This window comes from Schistocerca piceifrons, chromosome 1 (assembly GCF_021461385.2).
Source record: "Schistocerca piceifrons isolate TAMUIC-IGC-003096 chromosome 1, iqSchPice1.1, whole genome shotgun sequence".
NCBI classification, from domain to species: Eukaryota; Metazoa; Arthropoda; class Insecta; order Orthoptera; family Acrididae; genus Schistocerca; species Schistocerca piceifrons.
In genome coordinates this window covers 576,495,074-576,509,980 of record NC_060138.1, presented here as the reverse complement: position 1 = coordinate 576,509,980, position 14,907 = coordinate 576,495,074, and the positions used below count along the sequence as shown (strand labels likewise).

The following is a 14,907-nucleotide window of genomic DNA, read 5'->3' as shown; positions in this document are numbered from 1 at the left end:
TATAAGGATTGAGTCATCAATGTAATTTTGTGTGTGAAAATTAACTATGTAAACAACTGGACATTGCTTCTCTAATCAGAGACTGGTTTCTTTGCTAAGCATCTGGTAAAGAAGTGCATACTCAGATGTTAATGTTTACGAATCCATCTTTGGACAAAGTCCTCAGGTTTCTGCAAAGTTAAGAATTCTCACTGAGATTGAAAAGTGATGGCAAACACACTCTGAAGTTTCTGAATTGTGCACAAGTATAAGGGTCAAACAAACAGACAGCTAAGGAAAGAAATAGCAAAAAATTGAGTACACAGAAGTATCCAATTGTGGGGAAAATTATCAAACAACATACTCACAGCACTGTTTGGATTTCGAGTCTTCTTCCTCAGGTGACACTAATCATAGTTTAGCCTCAAATACTCATCGAGCGAATGTTATCTTCTTGTCCTGAGTGTTTTGTGTGGCACTCATGTCATCACTGTCTTAAGTAGCGTGTAATATGCTTCTATTATGAGACATCTACATCTACATCTACACTCTGCAAACCACCAAGAGGTGCATGGCAGAGGGTATGTCCCATTGAATCAGTTATTAGTGTTTCTTCCTGTTCCATTCACTTATGAAGCACGGGAAGAATGATTCTTTGAATGCCTCTGCATGTGTGTGCAGTAATTATTCTAATCTTATCCTCACGATCCCTATGTGAGCAATATTTAGGGGCTTGTAAAATATTCCTAGAGTAATTGCTTAAAGTAGTTTATTGAAACTTTGTTAACAGACTTTCTGGGGTAGTTTACTTCAATCTTCAAGACGCTTCCAGTTCAGTTCCTTCAGTATTTCTGAGACACTCTCCCATGGATTAAACAAACCTGTGACCATTCGTGCTACCCTTCTTTGTATACGTTCAATATCCTCTGTTAGTCCTATTTACCTCACACTTAAGCAATATTCTAGAACCGGTTGCACGAGTGATTTGTAAGCAATTTCTTTTGTAGGTTGATTGCACTTCCCCAGTATTCTACCAGTAAACCAAAGTCTACCACTGCTTTACCCATGACTGGTCCTATGAGAGCATTCCATTTCATATACCTACAAACTATTGCAACCAGGTATTTGTATCAGTTGGCCAATTCCAACAGTGACTCATTGGTATTATAGTCAGAGGATACTACACTTTTTTGTTTTGTGAAGTGCAAAATTGTACATTTCTGAGCATACAGAGCAAGTTGCCAATCTCTGCACTATGTTGAAATCTTATCAAGATATGACTGAATAGTTACGCAGCTTCTTTCAGATAGTACTTATTTATACAGAACTGCATGATCTCCAAAAAGCCTGATTTTACTATTAATATTGTCTGCAGTGTCATTAATGTACAATACAAACAGCAAGGGTCCCATCACATTTCCCTGGGGCACATTCAAAGTTAATTCTACATCTGATGATCACCCTCCATCCAAGATAACATGCTGTGTTCTCCCTATCAAAAACTCTTCAAGCTATTCACAAATTTCACTTGATACCCCATATGACTGTACTTTTGATAATATGTGTAGATCCACTACTGAGTCAAATGCTTTTCGGAAATCAAGAAATACTGCATCTACCTGGTTGCCTTGATCCAAAGCTGTCAGTATGTCATGTGAGAAAAGTGCAAGTTGGGTTTCACATAATCTATGTTTTCAAAATCCATGCTGGCTGGTATTGAGGAGGTCATTCTGTTCAAGATTATGTCTGAACTCAGAATATGTTCTAAGACTCAACAAAAAATTGATATCAAGGATACTGTTTGGTGGTTTTGTGGATCATTTCTACTACCCTTCTTGTACACGGGTATGAATATTGCTTTTTCCATGAACTGGGCACAGGATTGGCTTTGATGAATCTATGATATAGTTAGAAGAGGGGCCAACACAGCTGCAAATTCAGTATAGACTCTGACAGGGATTCCATTGGGCCGTGGAATTGTTCAGTTTTAATGATTTCAGCTGTTTCTCAACACCGCTGACATTAATACTTGTTTCATTCATCTTTTCAGTGGTATGAGGATTAAATTGGAGCATTTCACCTGGGTTTTCCTTTGTAAAGGAACATTTGAAAACAGAGTTAAGCATTTTTGCATTTGCTTTGCTACCCTCAATTTCAGTTCCTGTCTTATTCAGTAGGGAGACTAATAGCCTTTACATATGACCAGAAATTCTCTGGGTTCTGTGAAACATCATTTGATAATATTCTGGTACAGTAGTCACTGAACGCTTCAAACAATGCTCTCTTGACAGCCAAACATGTTTCATTCATCATCTCTCTATCTATAGCTCTACATCTTGTTTTACACACATTATGCAGTAATCTCCAAAATGGCTCTGAGCACTATGGGACTTAACTCCTGGGGTCATCAGTCCCCTAGAACTTAGAACTACTTAAACCTAACTAACCTAAGGACATCACACACATCCATGCCCGAGGCAGGCTTCGAACCTGCGACCGTAGTGGTCGCGCCGTTCCAGACTGTAGCGTCTAGAACCGCTCGTCCACTACGGCCGGCCAGTAATCTCCGTTTCTTTACAGTGACTGCATACCATGGAGGTTCCCTACCATTATGAACTGTTCTACTGGATACATATCTATCCACTGTGTGATCACCTATTCTTTTAAACTTGAGCCAGAGTTCCTCTACATGCTCCTGCCCTCTGATGAATGTTTCAAGTCCCTAAATGAGATATGACACTACTGATTTTTTATGTAGTTTACTGAACATATGTATCTTTCTGCTTGTTTTAGTTGTCCTTTGTACTTGGGTAATCATTGCTGCAACAACTGTGTCATGGTCACTGATACGAGTTTCAATATAGACTTCCACAAAGAGGACAAGTCTATTTGTTGCCATTAGATCCAATATATTTCTATCATGAGTGAGGTTCCTAACTATCTGTTCTAGGTAGTTTTCAGGGAAGGCATTTGGTAAAGTTTCACAGGATGTCTTATCACCACTAACAAAGCTGTAATTTTCCCAATTAATTGTTGGATGATTATAGTCTCCACTAATAATGATTGGGGAACTTACGTATAAGCGAACTAATGTTTTCTCTAAAGTTTTCAGTTAAATTGGTGATGAAGATGATACATGGTCATATTAGTAGTGCTTCCAATTACTGTGCTCCATGGAAGGCCAAAAAGCAATCCGTGAATAAAATTCAAACTTAGTAAATATGGAAACAGGCAATCCACAAAAACTGTTAATAGGCTTACAACTCTCAGATAAAACAAAACGGATAAAGAAGCTTCTGTGTCACTTAACAACTGAGATGCATATATAGTTCCTGGATCTCCTCCATTACAGCTTCATGTAAGTGTGTAGCCAGAAAAATTTACTTTTTGATTACTATTTCATTGAATACTGACATAATTTTTTTGCTTAGACACTTTCAATCAGTTTGGATTCTTAAGTAAAGTGAAAATCCACTGAGTATCCACTGAGTTTCTGTTCCAAGTTCACAGGCCTTTTTTTCTTTTGGGTCAGGCTGTGCAGCTCAGACACACATGTACTTGTTTTGCCCAAGTCCAACCTACACCAAATCCTCCATGATGGAGTTAAGCCTACAGCCTACAGAAATGAAACACATTATGCCCATCTCATCTACCTGCTGGGCATGTCTGATGTTAGTAGTTGTCTGGAATGCAAATGGCAGCCAGACTGGGGGGGGGGGGGGGGCTTAAAGGCACTAAATTCTCAAGTTGTAGCACACACATTTCTGATGCCTTACACAGAAGATTTATTCTCCAAACTATAAGTAGGCGAGTGCCACACCAAAGACAATCTGACTGATGCATATTTACAATTTCCACTTGGAATTTTCCATGCCCCCATCATCTTTCAATGCTGTCGAAAATGGCTGATAATCAATTTTCCTGTGTGTTGCAATTATCCTGGTTACATAACTGTCAAGGGGCTAATACATATGAAGATATGGGGAACATTTACACAATAGTAACTATATTGTAGAATGTGAACCAGAGAAGCAATCTAAAGAAATGTCACTTTTCCAACAATCTGTGGAATACCTAAATGGCAATAATCACCAAAAAGGATATTCTTCCCATCTGATAGAATGTAAAAGCCATCAAGAGTATGCTTCCTTCTCGCAACATGACTACAATCCTTGATGGAAAAAGTAAAATATTAGAACAGATTCACTGCCAATTTATCAATGGAAAACTGACCAGACTATCAACTTGAAACCATTTTCTTGAGGGCGGGGGAAGGGTGGGGTGGGGGGGGGGGGTGAGGGGGGGGGGGGGAAAGAAAAAGACTGAAGCAGGAAGTTCATATAAAATGAAAACAATGTGCAAGGCACTTTGAGAGAGGACGGGAAATGAAATGATTGGAAAATGAGTTAAAGGGACACAAGCTACCAGTGTAATGAGCATTAAGTCACAATGAGTAAACAACAATGCTTCAAAATATACCACATATGACAGAAAATTATACATGAAAGGCCCCTAAATATGATTTCTGTGCATAAAATAAACACTACATTTCATTGATAAATATTTTTGTGTAAAAGATTCATCTTTGCTTCTAAAAATTCTGTGCATGCACCATGGGCCAGTTTTTTTTATTATTTTCAAAAACAATCATATAAGAGTAGAGCATAGCACACCACTTTCAACTAGAAAGTATGACTTTATGATTAATGTAAATGTCACTTCCATACTATAAACTTTCTAAGATTTACTCTAGCTTAAGATATGGTAAAAAATGGTAAGGCTTTTCAGCACAACTTTGCAGGACCTAATATTTTAAGCAAAGGACAATGGTTTCATAATTCTAGAATGGAAGAAACAATAGAAAGTACATGAAATAATTCAAAACTGACAACAGGTGACTAGAAAACACAAACTCCTGACAACTGCTGATAATTAATTGTTTGAAATTTTTACAGCAAGGATGATAAATAAACCTAAGGAGAAAAAGGTGTAATTCAAAAAGAAGTACGAAAAGCTACAATGGAGAAACAAATTGTGCAAATGGAGGGAAAAGATAGAAATTATTGAAAAATGAGATCACACAGCGAAAGAATACAACATAAATACAAATGTCAAAACAATCAGAGGCTCACACAAGGTCTCAGTTAAAAGTCATGTATATAGAAGAGTGGAATGGGCATCATTAACTGCATGTGGTTGTACATCAAGTTTTCCAGGACACAACACATTAACCTTTCTCCCTGGAAGTGTCACAAATATTAACTGATGCCCTAATTGTTTCAGTCACTGTGGAAAAGGGGAACAAGGGAAGACTATGAAAGAGAATGTAGATCAAAACTGAAGATTCCTACATAAAACTGCTATTATGGGAGATGCAACAATAGCAGACTTTCTATTTTAGTACTGCTGGTGCAAGCTACCACTGCCGCCCCTCCCCCTCCCACACACACACCATTCAAACATACAAGAAAAACTACATAACTTTTGGAATTATTACTTCCCTTCTCAGGGAAGAAAGAGGAGCAAATTGGAGAATTTGAAAAAGGAGGGGCAGGTCATTAAGAGGGTTCCCTCTGTTCTGAAGACAAGGATAAAGGAGGAGGTGTTCAGAGATACAAGGATGAAGGAAGAGGTGTTAGAGAGACAAGGTAGTCCCTCTCATTCTCAGGTTTTAGGGATCTGCTCCTCCTCTTGAAGTTTCCCTAATGTATCCCCCCTTCCTCCTGTGGAAGGAACTAACATTTCCACAAGCTAGACTGTTTCTTGTACAGTTAGGTATGTGTATAGTTAATACTAAAAATTTCGACTCCAAAAAGTTAGTGCTGGCCAGCCTTTCTGTCTTGTAATTTTATAGTTTCCTCAAGTTAACTTTCCTTCTGATACAGTATTACTTTTTCTTTACTTTTGCAACATTAAATGTGTTCCAAATAATGATCTGCACAACAGATCATCCTAGTTAGTTACCCTAGCATCCATCCTAAAATGCTTTCTTACATACAGTCTCTCTCATTAATCTCTGGATTCTTGTTTTTAATCAAAGAAAGGTTTGTCAGATACAGCTGCAAGTTCGATAGATGGCTCTGCCGCGAAGTGGAAGGGATACAGAAAGGAGAGTTTGAAAGCAAGTGGTACAGCAAATGCAATCAAGTCTCATCTGTAGAGAGTTTACAATGTTGATATTGCACTAATAATCTACGAGGCAGGAGCCTGAAAATAAAAGTAGTTTACCTGTGTGGTTCTGGCCCACGATGTCGAGGTGGAGGCTGATGGCGGCCCAGCACTATACGGTATTGGACCGTATGTGTATTGGCACGTAAATGACGCAAATTATCAGCTTGACAGGCAGCCCACTCTGTTATGTCATATATTGCACCATCCATGCATGCATAGTAATGCCACAGGAAACCAAGCATAGAACTCTCTGCCCAAATGTCTCCCTAAAATCAAGAATGAAGTACAGTTATCATAGAAAGAGATTTCTTAACATCACATCAGCTTACATTTTTACAAACATGCTTGTGACAACTTGGAAACACAGTCTATTAAACAAATGGATTTGATGATTTCACTTAAAATATCTGTCTGGTCTTCATGCATTATGTTACAATAATAAGGCCAGGAAAAAAATGATTTTTGAGTATCAATCAACAGAAAATCCAGAATGAGATAACAACATTATGAAAAGGATCCATTGCTACTTATCAAACACACACACATACATGGTTGTCTCGGTGTGCTAAGGTCTGACTGTGACTGCGTCCAAGGTGAGCAGCAGTCTACGGCGGGGTGGGCAGTGGGGCTAAAGGAGAGGCTTGGGTTGGGAAGGGGAAGGGATAGCAGGTTAGGGGTGGGGGAAGATGCTAGTGCTGCCTGTGGAAGAGCGCACAGACATGGTGGGGACAGGATAGTGGGTTGCTAAACGTGGCATCACGAAGCTACACTTGGGAGGGTGGCGACAAATGGGAGGGAATAGAAGTAGAGAAGGGCAACGACCACACACATGGGCTGGCGGGATAGAAGGGTTGATGAATTTAAAACATTTGGGTGCTAACCAGTGCATACATCAATGTCCTTTCTCAAGATCATTGCACTGGTGTATGAGTAGTTACCCTTGTTAAAACAGAAGGCAAAGGCCAAAAAATTACAGCTATTCATATACAATCTGTGGTGTTTCTATTCATACTGCTTCATACGTCAACAACATCAATAAAACAATGAATGCCATTAAAATGGCTGGTTGAACATGGATATGACAGAATGAGCCATCCATCCAAAAACACATTATAGCCATTATCCAATTAAACTGGGTCGGAATCCTGATGCAATACAAAATGTCAACAATTTCCTTATTATTATTTTCCTCCTCATCCTTTCATCATCATCACCGACATGGAAGTCACCCAATGTGGCGTCACCTGGTTGTCTCGGTGTGCTAAGGTCTGACTGTGACTGCGTCCAAGGTGAGCAGCAGTCTACGGCGGGGTGGGCAGTGGGGCTAAAGGAGAGGCTTGGGTTGGGAAGGGGAAGGGATAGCAGGTTAAGGGTGGGGGAAGATGCTAGTGCTGCCTGTGGAAGAGCGCACAGACATGGTGGGGACAGGACAGTGGGTTGCTAAATGTGGCATCACGAAGCTACACTTGGGAGGGTGGCGACAAATGGGAGGGAATAGAAGTAGAGAAGGGCAACGACCACACACATGGGCTAGCGGGATAGAAGGGTTGATGAATTTAAAACATTTGGGTGCTAACCAGTGCATACATCAATGTCCTTTCTCAAGATCATTGCACTGGTGTATGAGTAGTTACCCTTGTTAAAACAAAAGGCAAAGGCCAAAAAATTACAGCTATTCATATACAATCTGTGGTGTTTCTATTCATACTGCTTCATACGTCAACAACATCAATAAAACAATGAATGCCATTAAAATGGCTGGTTGAACATGGATATGACAGAATGAGCCATCCATCCAAAAACACACTATAGCAATTATCCAATTAAACTGGGTCGGAATCCTGATGCAATACAAAATGTCAACAATTTCCTTATTATTATTTTCCTCCTCATCCTTTCATCATCATCACAGACATGGAAGTCACCCAATGTGGCGTCACCTGAAATAAGACTAGCAACCTGGCAACCGAACTTCTCTGGATGGTCCTTTCGGTCAACAATGCCACAGAATCATTTTTCAGTTTTGTCAATGTGTGAGTTTTGCATCAAAATTGAGACCAATGTACTTCCCCACCACACTGCTTCCCAGATATTGTTTCACATAACTTTTTCCTGTTCCCAAAATTAGAATCAATGATGAAAGAATATATTTTGATGACATCAAGGAGAACTCGTCAATGGTGCTGAAGGATATTCCAACAAAAGCTTTCTGAGATTACATCTCAAAATGTAACCACAACTATTGCAACTGAGTGAATAGAGGAGGTGTATTCTTTGAAATAAGAAGGGACTTAACACATGTAATAAACTAAAAATATAATTAACAATAAATTTGGTTATTGTTTAACAGATCAGTTACAATATTTATAAATGATCTGAAGGATAAAGTCAAAAGTTCCAAGAGGCCGTTCGCAGACAAAGCTCTTCCTAAAGTCAAAATGCTAGAAAATTACAGTGAAATTATGGATGATACAGCTCTCTCATAAACTGATAGCTCATAAAAGATCATAGCACGTGTTGCTATACTGATTTGACATTCAAGAGAGACCAAGCGAGAATGACAGTTCTCATTTATTCTTCATGTATTCTTACATTTACATTATTGCTAGTGCCCTTTCATCCATGACTTCCAAGGCACTGCCAAGTCACAACATCAAACCATAAGAGAATCTCACAGCAGATGGAGGCACGCATTCACCATCGTGCCTTGTCGATATGCTGAAGTGACTTAGTTTTCATCAGTCTGCACATACAGCAAACCAGAGCACACAGTGGGATGTCCCACACTTAATATCAACCTAAACAACATTTTCGTTTTCCATGAACATCTTTTGTTGGCCTAAGTGGTTAGAAGCGGAATATGTTATTTGGCAGAATCGCCATATAACACCACACAACTGAAACTGTAAATGCACAATGGCAAGTTGTAACAACACAAGTCACAGCACCACTTAATGATAACAGATAGTTACAGAGACGTTCCAAGATATATTCTACTCCGTATCTGTGTAGTGAACGTGCCCTCTGTAGATGGTGGATGTGACATCAGGCGAGTGCTGCGGGAACAGGCTCTGAAAGCAAGAAGCAGGCATTCTGTTGCTGGCAGCCACGAGGACGACACATTTGTACAATGTGGAACTAGACAATGTGTTTTAACAAAAGTGTTCAATGTACGTGAAACTTTTATTTCAATCCATCATCACTTAAATTCAAATATTTAAGTTATTATTTTAAAAATTTGTAATAGAACTTTATAACATGTGGGTTTGATGTGGACATGTCTGAAAAAATCACAGGCAAACCCTGAGTCGTGATTAAGGTAATATGAGTGAAACCAGAACAGTATGCAGGCAAAGAGAAATTTGAGACAAATGATATGATTTCTAAAAGACACCATATATCTACAAAGACATCACAAGCAATGGCAGGTTTGGCGACAATAAGCTGCCAATGTAACCTCATGGCACTACTGATCATCATCATCATCAGCAGCAGCAGCAGCAGCTACAGGACAGTGGGGAGTCCAGCAAGCGAGTGCTGCAGCCACACAGCAGTTGTGTGTGTTGTGGGAAACAGAAGGACACCTAAAGACAAGTATAAATGGTGAAAAGTGAACTATCTTGCATAGAGATGTTTTTTCAAAACTTGCACTGCGATTAGTGAGAATATAAAAGTTAATAAATCAACTGGAAATTGTGTTAACAAAGTCCCCAGTGTCTGTAAATCTTCAGAGAACGAAAGCAGTGTAGAGACCCTAAACAGCATTGAAATGAAAGTGGATCCTGTAAATTTAAAACTGTAATCTCTAGCAAATACCATTTAGGTGAAATTAAACAAAGTATAAAAGATCAAGCAGCTGATGTTAAGAAAAGCATGCAGTCCATGGGAAATATTTTGTGGAAGGGAGAAACTGACACTAAGAACAAGCTGAAGTCTGAGATAAAAAGTAGCTCAAGCAATTACATAAGATTTAACAGCAAGGTATGGGGGTGCGATAGATAGGGTAGATGATAAGACAGAAGCTGAATGTTCCCTATTAGAGCTGGATAAAGGTGAACATTTGCAGCAGCGAAATAAATGTATTTGTGAGAGTGACTACAACAGAGAGTAACATGTACATTGACATAGATCAAAACTCTGTAGTTTCACCCATAAAAACTATTTATTTTAAATGCAATGCTGATTATGGCAGAGCTGGTAGTGATTCAGATAAAGATGTATCTGATTTTTTTTTAATCATGTAGAAAACATTGATGTTGCAGAAATGTTTCTAGTAGTGAAATTTGATACAACAGCTGCAGAAATGTTTCTAGTAGTGAAACTCGATACAGCAGTCGAGATAAAAGTAGATGATACTGTGGCACCAAAGGTGTTAATATCAAATATGGGGGCACCACTGGAAACTGTTACACAATGTCAAATAGGGAAAGCTATTAATGCTACTGAATTGACGGGAACGAGTGATTTTTATGAAGTGATTAAGAGGTTGCAGGGAGGAAATGATTTTGAACAGCTAATGAATTCAAGTTTTCCAAAGATTTGTTGTGTAAAGTAAATCAGAAAAGGTCACAGAAGGAGACATAAGAAATATATGGAAGTGAATTGGAAATAGAGCTTTTGGAAAAGTGATGTGGACATACACTCAGTTGCTTATAAAAATATCTTTTAAGACATCTGCTATGATTTTTTAATGGAAAGGATAGGGCAGAAGAAAAGACCATAAGAGCAAGGTAAAACAGATCAAGTTTAACAGTGTGACCATGTTTTAACTAGATTCAAAGAATGTCATACATGTCTTAAGGCTTATGAATGACAAGGTTTTATTGGCTTTGTATGCATTGGACTGATTTTTAGTTTTATTAACCCTTCGAGTGGGCGTGACCAACATATATGTCCACACTCTGCTAATTTACAGTGAGATGGATGGATATATCTATCCGGTGCATTCTGTGGCTAGTAGCTAATGGGAATGACGAGGTATCTGGTACTAGTTGAGCTTAGTCTACTAGATGGCAGCTCTCTCAGGCACCACAGCACATTATGGGTTAGTTACAACATTTCCCACTTGAGCACACTTCAGCAGTATGCATACTGTGAAGCAACCACAAAAGCACACCTTTTAATCTTTGTTTACCACTGCAATAGTGTCTGATCTTTTGCAATGTCAAAAGAAGTCCTTTATTAGATTTGGAGGTAGAGCAGCTGCTTTTAGAAAGTGATGATAATTTCAGTGACAGTTCTGAAAGTTTTCAAGATATGATGTTGAGGCTAGGGAAAGTGATTGAGATTCAAAATCATCTGATTATGAGACACAACTGCAGCAGGTAGTACCTACTTCAATGCATTTGTGCATGTTAGTTCAATTCATGATCAATATTTGTTCAGTGGTAGTAATGGTACAGTTGTGCCTCCAAAACGATATGATGTGATGAGTTGTTTTATGTGCTTTGTGAATGATGCTTATAGCAGAACACTCCAGGGTTCATAGTTGGCAGCATACTACAAGGGGCGAAGATAAAATATTTAGTGGAATGCTCATACTTCAAGGAATTCTTCACAAACCAGAACACAAGATGTATTTTTCAGTGAGAGGATCAGTTGAAACACCTTTCTTCAGGATACTGACGAGTGAAAAGGGGTTTCATCTTTTACTGAAATTCTTCCATTTTGCTGACAACACTTTGTATGATTCATTAGACACTATCAGTAGAAACTTATTCAAAATTCAATATTATTATGGAGCATCTGTGGCACAAATTCAGATCAGTATACATACCAGGGTGGGGGAAGCGAGTGTGGGGGGGGGGGGGGGGGTGACGACTGACAAATTAATGTTGTTCTTGAGAGGACAGCTTGGATGGAGGCAATTTAGTCCATCAAAATGCAGAAGATTCAGAATCAAATTTTACGAACTCTGTGAAAGCAGCAGTGGGTATGTACGGGACTTTGTTGTTTACACTGGAAAGGACACTAACAGGGTAACCACAACCCAGAAGAAACAATAATGCTTCAAATTGTTTTGGAGCTTGCAGATGATCTACTTAAAAAAGGCACTGCATTTATCTTGACAACCGATATACAAGTCCAGATTTGATGGACAAACTAATTGCCAATAATACTGCTGTTGTTGTTGTTGACACAATGAGGCAAGACAGGAAGGGGTCCCCTGGCTTCGTACAAAAGGAAAAACTGAAGAAAGGACAGTACATAAAAGGGTACAAAGGCAGGCAGATGGTACTGAAATGGAAGGACAAAAGAGATATTGTAATGTCAGCATCTTCCATGACGCCACATTTTTAAATGTACACTTGAAGAAGGGAAACATTCACAGGCCACATGTTGTTGCTGATTATGACAAGAATACGGAAGGCACGGATAGGTGCGATTCTCACACCCAGACCTCCAGACGTCAGATACTCAGATCGGTACCAGATGTATGCCGATAGAAGTACCAACCAAAACTCTGATTCAGTTTGTACTGTGTGCTGTCGTCCAGCATAATGGGCATAAACATCAATTAAAAGGAACACCAGAACTACAAAGCACAGGAAAAGCATAATTGTGAGTAACCAATATGTGTAGTTTCCATGGGGAAATTTGTAGAGCATTAGAGCATCGTACCAAGAGTTCTGGGTTCTAATCTCAATGATGACAATTTTTTACTGCATTATGCTTGAAAGTGTTACATAAGTCTATTAATACTTCCACAAGTGTGATGCAGTTGTTTCTTTATTCTACTGTTCCAACTCTTTATGTTTCTTCTGTGAAACTACAAATGCACTATCTGCTTCATCATGAGTGGTGTCTGTTCTGTTGCACATGCCTGGCAGAATACCACATTTATCTATACAAATGGACTCCTAGTAGACTGCCAAAAGAACATTGCTGCAAACTCCAAAAAGTGCTTTCATGCTTTCACATGTCAGGAAAATGTTCTCCCTTATAACAGTTTCACATGTAAAAAAAAGTGGGGTTCAAATGCAGGACCTTCGGTATGACAACCTCATGCTCTACCAACTCACCCATCTGAGATCTACAGTACAATCATTCTCAGATATGTTTTTCCTGTATGTAGTTCTGTGTTACTTTTAATTAACATTTACGCATGTTCTACTGGACAACAGCACATAGCATGAACTAAATGGGTGTTTTGATTGACACTTTATCAGTGTACAACAATTGGTACCAATCTGACAGTCAGGCATCTGGAGGTTTGCATGTCAGTTGCAGAAGAAATTTTTTTAACATTGCTTTAAACGGAACTTTTCTTGTAAAACTTATGTTTTTGGGATAGAATATTTATCCCACATTAAACTGTTTTGAAGACTAAACAGTAAGTTCCACATACTTAAATGCAAATGCACAGGAAAAACAAACAATGGAAACTTCAGCTTGCAATAACAACAATATAAGGAATGTGACAGATTGCCAATCACTGTAAAGATGACCCGCACTGAGTTACAGACAGGCACAATGAAAACACTGTTACACATGCAGCTACTGGCTAAAGCCTTCCTCAGCAAACACACATTCACACAAGCAAGCACACCTCACACACACTTGGCCGCCACCAGTGGTAGCTCCAACTGGAATGCGAATGTCACATGAATAGCCATCTGGAGTGTGGTGGGGAAGGGGAAGAGATAGCAGGATACAGATGGGGGGAGAGAAGAGCTCTGTCTGGCATGGTATGCAGGGACTAGACATTGCCAGATACAGTGTCAGGAGGTCCATGTTGGGGGGGGGGGGGGGGGGGTTTGGTTGGTTGGTTGGTTTGTGGGATTAAAGGGACCAGTCATCCGTCCCTTTTTCCAAAACTTAAAAACACCTACACAGAATAAAAATGAACAACGGAAAAGACGAATGATGACACAGGACAAGAAAGACTTAGATAGAGACCAGACAAAAGGAATTAAAATCACACTGAGTGTGACAGTGGTTGGCCGACCATAGACACAAAAAAGGAAAAGCCAACCATCGAGAAACACACTAAAAACTCAGACTAAAATCGTAGGCCAAAGGCCAGAATCATTACAAAAAGGACAAACACTTAGATTAAGTGATAAAAGCCCCTTGCCCAAATAAAATGCAAAACTAAGCCTGCCATAGCAGTGTCATCTTTTAAAAGGGCAGGGAGCATATCAGGCAGCGCAAACGTCTGCCTGAGCACAGTTAAAAGGGGACAGGCCAACAAAATGTGGACCACTGTCAAAGCCAACCCGCAGAGACATAGGGGCGGGTCCTCATGGCGCAGTAAATGGCTGTGTGTCAAGCGGGTGTGGCCAATGCAGAGCCGACAAAGGACTACGGAGTCCCTGTCTGTGGCTTGCATGGATGACCGCCACACATCCGTCGTCTCCTTGATAGGACGGAGTATGTTTGGTCTGGTCAAGTTGTGCCATTCAGTGTCCCAAAGTTCGAATACTTTACGAAGTAAGATCGCTCGCAAATCAGTCTCCAGGAGGCCAATGTCCATAGATGGTTTACTGGTGGCCTGTTTGGCCAGGTGGTCAACATGTTCATTGGCGGGTATCCCAATATGGCCTGCGGTCCACACAAAGGCCACAGAGCGGCCGCAATGGGCAAGAGTATGGAGGGACTCCTGGGTAGCCATCACCAGACGAGAGCGAGGGAAACACTGGTCGATAGCTCATAAACCGCTCAGTGAGCCGCAACAGATAATGGACTCACCTGAGCAGGACCAGATATACTCTAGGGCACGAGAGATGGCGACCAGCTCAGCAGTGAAAACGCTGC

The 14,907-nt window shown here is 39.8% G+C and overlaps 1 protein-coding gene across 2 annotated transcripts in view; it reads right to left on the bottom strand.

Moving 5' to 3' along the window:
* Positions 1 to 14,907, bottom strand: part of LOC124802050 — a 196,465-nt gene that overhangs the window by 31,357 nt on the left and 150,201 nt on the right. For both annotated transcript variants that reach the window (XM_047263119.1, XM_047263120.1), the window contains exon 9: positions 6,208 to 6,416. In XM_047263119.1, the coding sequence (XP_047119075.1) occupies positions 6,208 to 6,416 (209 nt within the window). The remainder of the gene's footprint in view (positions 1 to 6,207; positions 6,417 to 14,907) is intronic.